At 41.0% G+C, this 9,453-nt stretch overlaps 1 protein-coding gene across 1 annotated transcript; it reads right to left on the reverse strand.

Moving 5' to 3' along the window:
- Window positions 1-2,001: 2,001 nt before the first annotated feature.
- LOC149255358 (transmembrane ascorbate ferrireductase 2-like) lies at window positions 2,002-3,055 on the reverse strand. Its single transcript, XM_089457212.1, has 3 exons — window positions 3,013-3,055; window positions 2,614-2,813; window positions 2,002-2,475 (listed from the first exon to the last, which is right to left on the reverse strand). Exons 1-3 carry the CDS (start codon window positions 3,044-3,046, stop codon window positions 2,155-2,157), a joined length of 555 nt encoding a protein of 184 aa, XP_089313338.1. The 5' UTR covers window positions 3,047-3,055; the 3' UTR covers window positions 2,002-2,154.
- Window positions 3,056-9,453: the final 6,398 nt, after the last annotated feature.

Genomic DNA, 9,453 nt, shown 5'->3' on the forward strand with positions numbered 1-9,453 from the left:
ACTGTAACTGTTGTGCCGTGGTCATATTCTTTTTCAGTCGGCCCGGTTTTCTTTGCAGAGAGAGGCTGTAGAAAAGGTGTTGTTTGAAGTGTGATAAAGCTAACTGATATGTCTATTTTTTAGACTTTTTTGACGATGATCCTTTTAATGATCATTTTTTCATAAACCCATTTGGGATTAGCAGTATTCTTGCGTCCATTGACAAAGAGTTTCATGTTGTTGAGGATGTTGAAGAAATCACTCATGTTGTTGAGGATGTTGAAGAAATCACTCATGTGGTTGAGGATCAAGCTGTTGAAGACATCAATGTTGTTGAGGATCATGTTGTTGAAGAAATCACTCATGTTGAAGAAATCACTCATGTGGTTGAGGATCAAGCTGTTGAAGACATCAATGTTGTTGAGGATCATGCTGTTGAAGAAATCACTCATGTTGTTGAGGATCACGTTGTTGAAGAAATCACTCATGTTGTTGAGGATCAAGCTGTTGAAGACATCACTGAGATTAAAACTTGCCCGGTTGTTAGAAGTGTTATTGGATCTACTTTCAAAGATGACTGCATTTTGGTGACTCCTTCGTTGGTTCCCCATGGAAAGTGGGGAGAACATGAATTAAATTACCTCGTTCGAGATCTTGTATTGCCTCTCCATCCAAAAGCGGTTGTTGACGTTCAGTATGTACGCAAGGAGCAAAGGAATTTCATAAGGAAACCCAAAAAGGTGAAGATGAAACTGCAACAGCAATGGAAAAGGAACAAGCATGGACCTTTTAATAAGAAGACAAAAATGAAATGTTTTGTTGTAAGCCTAGCTGAGACTTAGACCAGCAGGCAAGATAAAGTTTAAGTCGTCATCATTAAGAATATATATAGTTTGTTATATAGTTGGAATTAAGGGGGAGTGATAGAAAGGTATTAATCCCAACTACCCTCTGTTAATGCAGTAGTTACAGCAGATGTTCAAAGTACAAGTTCTAGAAGTCAGTTAGGTATGGTAGAAAATCCATTTCTCCATTAAGGGAGGATGTGAGAATAATGAAGAAATAGGATTAGTTAGTTATAGTTAGTTATTGAACAGAATAGTTGGTTGAACAGAATAGTTAGTTATTGAACAGAATTGAGTTCCTATATAAGTGAAATGTAATTGAGTAAATGGAATAAAGTTAGTGAGTTTTATATTTTTATAAAAACAAGATGGACAAAGAGGTATCAAGGTCTATGAAAGTCCCACTTTTCATTTGGAACTAGCATACTTTTCTAGTTGGTCTATCATGAATCATAACAAGTTAGTGGTAAAAAATCAACTATATCACACAAGCCTTATAAATGAATGTAGTCTGGTTATTATGAATATGATGTAGAACAGTCAGCAATATAGTGTTTTGTTAAGTCACTCCTTGTATAAAGTTCATCAGTTTGAAATCCTGTAGGTACAAAAAAACTAGCCATGTTAACAGTTGGTATGGCCCAAGTCAAGTAAGATTCCTGGCTGATTTTATTTTCTGACTAATTTTGACAGCCTAGATAACCCTAAATCAGAATTTCTTAATCAAAATCTAATCCCATGTCATAGATAAACCAAGAAAACAAAAAGAAATGGTGTAGTTTGCTGCATACTTGAAATAGTTAAATATGTAATATTAGATTTATTTTTTTAAAACGCACTTTATCCCTGTATTGTTCTTGAATATATAGTATTTTCTTTGTTTCTCCTTTTCCCTGGAGAAGGGTCATGCTTGGCAACAAACAGATATCTAACACGCAGAGAAGAGTATGTGGGATCCAACGATGCTTTCCAGCGATTTCTCATCGGAATAATACATTTTTCAACCTAGGAGACGCTTCTGCATTTAAATTTGATCTTAAAATGCTATTTAAAAAAAAAAAAGGGATAAAGATACTCTTTAAGTAGCAGCCAAAGCAAACATGCTAGTTTTTTAAAGAAAATAAAGGTACTCTTTACATAGCAACCAAAGCAAGCATGCTAGCTCTTTTTGCATGCGTAGGAAGGGGAACCTTGCATGTCAGCTCTCTCCGAGATGTGACAATCTTTGTGTACATGTATATTGGTTTATGAGGAAAATATGTTCCAAAGTTTCAAAAGGTAAAAGTAGCTGGTTGACGATGCAGATTCTGACAAAGCTAGTTGAAAAGCACTACTCCGATGCCCTGAAAACGTCACCTTGCTTGAGAGCATCACCTTTACCATTCGCCGGTGATATTGTAAACAAAATTACACAACCGCTGAGCAGGGCCAGTACAAGGCCTAAGCAATTCACCACTAGGGATTCTGTTGAATATCTTGTAATTGTTTTACTTGCTTGCAGAAAAGTAAGCTTCTCTAAAAGCCCAGTTTCAGCAGTTGCCACAGCCAATCCATATATGTACAGTCCCAAAAATACATGCCATGGTAACACACTAACTCTTGAATTTCTACTACCACCTGGGTACCAAAATGTGGCAAAGCCAACAGCCCACTGCAAAAGGTAATGGTCAAATAGCAACAGACAATCCAACAAAAAACATCAATGCAAATAACTGCAGGATTTTACATTGAGGACAAATAGATGATCGACAATTAAACAATCTTGATAAAGAAAGAAATATTCTCATACCTGAATACCAAATAGTAAGACGCAAGTCACCCCAAGCCATGAATGTAGACTGTAAAAGTTGTCAATCCCCATATCATTATGAAACTTGTAAGCTGCCCAGATGCCTATCATAGCCAGGCTAAAGGCAACACCTTGCAGCACCAAATGAACAGCCTTTTTGTAATTTTTAGTTCCAGGCACTGTCTTATATACTAACATGGCTGAAATGCACACAAAAACAATTTCACTGAAGCTGCCCTACTTTCAATTCAGTAATGTAGGCACGAATAACAAGGAAACCAATGATTTCGTATCTCAACATAATAATGCTTACTAATCCAAATGCGGAAAATGAAGTTCTCCGAAAAAATTTTATATATTGCTTTCGTAAATAAATTCAAATAAGGATGTTGGGTGAACCTTCGCCACTTAGCAATATGAATCCAATAAGCATCAATGTTGGGTGAACCTACAGGACATCGTGACTTTATCAGCATTTATTATCCATTCAAAATAAACAGTCAACTACAGTCATCATTCCAGAAATTACTGGGGTGGACACTAGATATTAATCAAATAGTTACAAGAAAAACATGGAAAACAAAGTAAGCAGATTTAGTTCATGCAGTGAAATTTTGTATCTGACAATAAAAAGAACTGTTTATGTATATTATTGTGCAGTGCATGATGACATGTTAGGGCAGCAGAGATGCAGTCACTACCATCACAAGTTGGGGTGAAGGTGTGATTCTAGGCATACCAGCAACACGTGACAGAAAGCAGAATCATAAATACCAGTCCAGAGCTAGTGTTTTCGACCTGAAACGATCTACAAACATTCCTATTCAATTTTTTCAATAAATGAAGTACAAAGGTGTTTCAAGAGATGAGGAGAAAGCTAAGAGAGTATATGATCACTCCACGAAAGAAGAATATGCATCAGCACCATTCCCATTGCGTCATGGCATCAAATCTGAAAGATCACTGAGCCTGAGTCATTCACTAACTCAAACACTACTTTGACCAAGTTAATACAGGATACTAATAGCTGTCCTAAGGAAACCTATGTCAAATGTGCTATGTTTGACTGCTACTAGTAGTTTCAACTTTCAAGTCAGTTACAAAATATACAGTGTTGAAGCTTGCACTTTTGGTGTCAAGTTATCATCAATCCACTGCAAATAGCATAGTATTACACTTTGTGTCACATAATAGTGTGTGCTTACTGTTGGAAGTATAGCCTCGTATCCACTCCTCGAAATAATGTCCTCATGGTTTAGTTCCAAGGAGTGCACATAGGCCATAGGGAGTTACCTACACATTAACAACCATCCAAGTAATAATATCTGGGTATGTAATAAGGATGATGAAAATAAAATAATTATAAGATTTATCAACTTGCATCCTTTTATATTCCTTTTGTGTCCTTGGTTCTAAACTTCTATGTGATACTGTTGAGTTTCCACAATCTTGGGTCTAGGTTAGAATCTTAAAATCTCTGACGCTACCAAACCAAGAATCTCAACAAGAACTACTTTGCACAGCAGAAATATAAAGCAGTGAATCACACATGCACAAATATACACACTTTTTAACAAAATTGTACAATCACCAATCTTCGTTATATTAAACCAAATATGAATAATACAACAGTCTATGGTATACAAGATACAATGACAAACTTCGCTGCAGCTTCTATGTCGTATCTTGTCCTGCTAGTCCTTCACTTCCGTACTTCTCACTAGTAGTGCCTTAGTCCATCAAGGCCACTACACATCGAGAATCCAAGAGGGCTTCCACCTAACACTGCTGCATGTCACTTCTGCTGCACGTACACGGGCTCATAAATCTGTTCTCTAGGTTGGCGAATTCCCAAGCTCCAATCTGCCTTCTAGTAGCCTCTTTTGTCCATCAAAGAACTACTCATAAGGCTGCAAACTTCATCCAATCTTCAGCTCATCTTCATCACTTCAAAATAGCTTGTCTAGGGCCACTTTGGGTAGCCAACACACTGCCCTCCACCAGGTCAATGGCACCCAATACTACACTGCAAGATCTGCTCCAATGAAGACACACGATCACTCAATCTCGCCTCCAAATTGGCTCCCACAAGCTGCCTAAACAATCTGATCCAATCTGGTCAACAAATTGTCACCCAACACACCTCCAACCGCTGCTCCAAATTGGTTTGTACTGCTGCAACAAATCTGCTTCTGTTAGTGACTGGTTAGGGCACCCACAAGCTGCAACAGCCCTTAGAACAGTCAACAAACAGCCCTTAAATGACTGCGGCCTCTCCTAGTATAGGTATCCTCCTCCTTGCTGAAAGGATAGGGCATAAAACAACCCTCAACTAGATCCACGCTTGCCCTCACTGAGATGCTATGGCCTGCGGCCTAGCACTCAGTCTTGTTTTAGCCCTTAACAGCATACAAACCTTACCTCTGCCCTCAGCTCCCTTCTTGCAATCTTGGCCTCCAAAACTAGCCCTGAAACAGTCCTCAAAATCACCTCATTGTCCAGTCTTTTGGTGCGGCCTTCAAGCACAAGGCGGCCCTTCCTCCGGAGTCCAGCAAAACTTGGCTTCCAACCAGCCCTTGGTTACCTGCAAAAACCCTTGACGCAGACCTAAACCTTTGCTGGTGTCCACCCTTCTTTTGTTGCGGCTAGGGCACAGAGATAACCTCTCCAATGAGCTCTCCTCCAAGATGAATGTTGCACAATGGATGAGAAATAACCTCCACTTCACCTTGTATGTGTACACATAAACAAGGGCTCCATGAGTTGATGAAGAAGTAAAATCTAGCAGAAGAAATCGAGTTTTTGGGATTGTTTTTGGGCCATCTTTCTCACACGTGCGAAGTGTATTAGGGCATCCTTCTGCAGCAGCAAGCACTGAATTGCAGTCACTCAAAAGGAGTCAAGTTTTGGGTCAAAGGAAGTCTCCCTTGCAAGCCGAGTTGATAAGGAGAAGGATTCATCTCAAGTGAAGGAGAAAGGAGAACAAAATCACTATCGTTCACTCCTAAGTTGTAGGAAACGTGGGCAAAGGGTCCGTTTCAGTACAGAAACAAAATGGAAATGGGGAACCTGTACGGTACGGCCCAGAAACTCGTTTCCGGCCATACTCGCCCGTTTCTTGAGGAGGAAACATGGCCAGTATGGCCGGAAACGAGTTTCCAGGCCGTACGGCGGAGTTTCCCCACACAGATTGACTTTTTCTTAATTATTTTTTATTTTGTTTTCTATTTTTTAATTGGGTGACTAAAGTGGCTTCTAGTTGCTTCTAAATGCCTCTCTCAAGCTATAAAAGTGACTTTCGCCTCATTCTCTTATCACACAATTGAGCAAGTCGTTTCTCTTGGAGACTGACGATTTTAGCAAAGGAGAAGAGATGAAGAGAGCAGTGATTTCAGCTAGGGTGTTTTCAACAGTGAGCAAAGGAGATTTCAGCAGCAAGAGCAAGAGATTTCAGCAGCAAGAGAAAGAGATTTCAGCAGTAGATTTGGAGTGCAAAGTTTCCGGCTATGGCATTCTTGGTTTTTTGGCTCAGCTACAGCCATATTTCTCGTCTTTTCTGGCATTTTGGGGTAGCTTCAGCTACAAAAAATTAATTTGGGTAAGCAACATTCATTTTCTTAGTTTTTTCCTACTATTTCTTCAATTTTTCGAGGGTTTATGCTGCCAAAAATATGAAAAACGTTTTTTATTTACAGATTTGTTTTTTTAATTTATTTTTGCAGCAATGGCTTCCAACCAAAGTGCAGCTACAAGTTCAAGCCCTAGGGCCAACCCAAGGGCTGAATATTATCCTCTTTGGAGGCATGTTCAGAAGCTTCAAAAATGTGGAGATGGCAATGTAATCTTTGCAATAATTCATAAAAGGGCTCCCACCCAAAAGTGAAGGCACATCTTTTGCATGGAGGAGGACAGGGTGTTGTGGGTTGCACAAAAACAACAGATCCATTGGCAAGGAGGGCATATCAAAGAGAGCAAGATGAGGCAGATGTTATTAAGAGAAGACATGATGAGCTTACTCAAGCTACTCCTCAAGCTCCATCTAACATTGAACCAAGGATTGTAGTTGAAGCAAGAAAGAAGAGAGTCGGTGCCACTCAACAACATGAACAACCAGCACCCAAAAATACCAGAGGGGCATCCCCTTCAGTTCAGGATAGCAGAATTGCTAAATTGGTGAATGTGCAAGCGAGAGAAGAAACTGATTCCAGAGTGGCTAGGTGCATTTATGCATGTGGTATCCCATTCAATGTTGTTCACTCCTTACTGGAAAGATATGATAAGGGAAATTAACAAATCTCCTCAAGGGTACAAGGGGCCCAAGTATGAGAAAGTCAAAACTCAGATTCTCAAAAATAAGAAGGAGCTTGTGGAGGATATTTTATCACCAATTTGTTCTTCCTGGAATAGCTCTGAGGTTACCATAGTCTCAGATGGATGGACAGATACAAGGCGCAAACCATTGATAAATATCATTGCCACTTCCCCCAAAGGAGCAATGTTTATCAAGGCGGAGGACTGCTCAGGAGAGGTAAAAGATGCACAGTTCATTGCTGATGTTATTATAAAAGCTATTGAACAAATAGGGCCTAACAAGTTGATGCAAGTTATCACGGATAATCCAATAGTTTGCAAAGCTGCAGGTTTAATTATTGAGGGGAGGTATGACCACATCTTTTGGACACCATGCATTGTCCATAATCTAAATCTGATCTTAGAGGAGATCGACAACAAAGTTTCCTGGATGAAGGAAATCACAGGGGAAGCAAGGGAGATTGTCAAATTCATCACCAACCACCACCAATCTCAGGCCATATTTCAAGAGTACTCCAAATTGGAGTTGTTAAAAGTTGTTGAGACAAAATATGCCTCAAACTTCCTGATGTTGCGCTGCCTTGTTGAGGTTAAGCATGCATTAGTTTATATGGTGGTGAGTCAACTTTGGATTGAGTGGAGACAAGCAGATTCGGAGCGGGGATATACGGTGCGTAGATTGTGCCTTGATGAGGATTGGTGGAGCAAGGTAGATTTCTTGCTAAAGTTCACAACCCCTGCATTTGAGCTTCTTCGGAGTGCTGACACTGACCAACCTTTCTTAGGAGAGGTATATGATGGCATGGATTCTGTAAGGCCTCCAGGCGATTGTGCAACGGGAGCCAAGCGAAGTCGCCGTGCACGAGGGCGCGGGCGGGCGCGTGGGCGCACGACAGGCGCACGATGGGCGCGCACGAAACGACAATGCAACGGGGCTGCGGAAGAAATGCAAAGAAAGGCACGACACTTAGAAATGTGGCTAAGTGTGGAGCGAAGTATCTATGCGTTGGATTGAAGCTTGCAAGCCGACTTACAAGAGAACCTTATGGGGGCGCATGTTAGTGTCTTTGGGGGTCGGCCAAGGGGTTGTACACCCCATGTAAACCCACGTAGGAAGGCTATATATAAAGTGAGCTTGAGAGCTCATTTCGCCATCGAATCTTCATCACATATCTACGCATAAGGTAGAAGGGGTAAAGCAAAGCTGTGCAGGTTTGGGTAGAGCTGCGCATAGCTCATGCGCACTATCTAAAGGTGCAGTTTGAGGATTATCTTGTACCGGTAGAGGTGTGGGCAAGGTGTGCCTGAGGTTCGGTGTATGTGCAGAAATTGTGCAGGACTTGGTAAAGTGAATTAGTGGCTCGGGTGAGCACTATCCTTTATGCAAGAGGTGTACATGTATTGTAAAAGGCAGGATTGCCTCTCTTTGTAATATTTGGCTAAGTGTAGACTTGGTTTGGCAAGGCACACTTGTACATTGTAAAACTGATATTCTTAATATATTGTCGGGCAGACTCACATTACGGGGAGTTGCCCCTCCCCTTTATACTTGTTGCAATTGTTGTTGTTCTTTGTATAATTGCATGATGATAATGAATGAGTATGGGCTTCATTAAGTATAAAGGATAATTGCAAGTTTACTTGGTTGCGAAACACAAGCTAAGTAATGTTAATGTGAAAGTAGGCGTAGTCCACGAATGTTAGTATTGGTGAAAAGAAAGCGTTCGGTGGTGCCGCACCTTGCTATAAGCGGTTGGAAGACTACCGCAGGTGTAGGGGCATGACAGGTGGTATCAGAGCAACTGATTCAGGGTATTGAAGGTTGAAGATGCTACACAACTTCACCGAAGTGAAGGTGGTATCAGAGCTCGGTGAAGAGCTTATCAGAGCTCGGTCTAGAGCCGGTGAGCAGGGTTGCTCGTGACAGTGGAAAGGGTACTTGTAGGTGAAGGAAACCATTTCACACAAGTGGAACAAGGGTTGGTTCAGGTTGCAGGTGACTTGGTGAACATGGAGAAGGCTGAAAAGGCAGTGATGGTAGATGAACCTACGAAAGGTGAATCTAGCCATAGTGCAGTTAAAGCTCTCCGGTACGAAGTGTTGGAACATATGAGTCGATGGAGTTCTGAATGGGTTTCGATGAAGGCCGAGAACATGAAGATTCGAGAGAGCTGTTCGGAACTAAAGAAGGAACTTGAAGAACTCAAGAGCCAATGCGGAAGTACGACAGATGTTGAACTCAATGAACTTGATGAGGAGATCCAACGAAGTGGTCTTGGTCTTCAAGAGCTCTTTGATGAAAGAGCCCGGTTGAGGAAGGAAAGTGTCAGGGTGGAAGCCGAAATCAAGCAAATTGAGGAAGAGATAAAGAAGAAGCTTCTTGGTAAGAAGGTTGTTGTGATTGAGCAGGAAGAGCTCGACTACATTGACAGGTTGGGAACTCACTACCGAGAGCATCCAGAGGACATTCGGAAGTTTAGTTCTATGAACTTGGTCAGTGGACACTTGGTTGGTGCACTTGAGCAAGAT

Source organism: Pinus tabuliformis, chromosome 7 (genome assembly GCF_031772625.1).
Source record: "Pinus tabuliformis cultivar Carrire ecotype Pingquan chromosome 7, CPIR1, whole genome shotgun sequence".
NCBI classification, from domain to species: Eukaryota; Viridiplantae; Streptophyta; class Pinopsida; order Pinales; family Pinaceae; genus Pinus; species Pinus tabuliformis.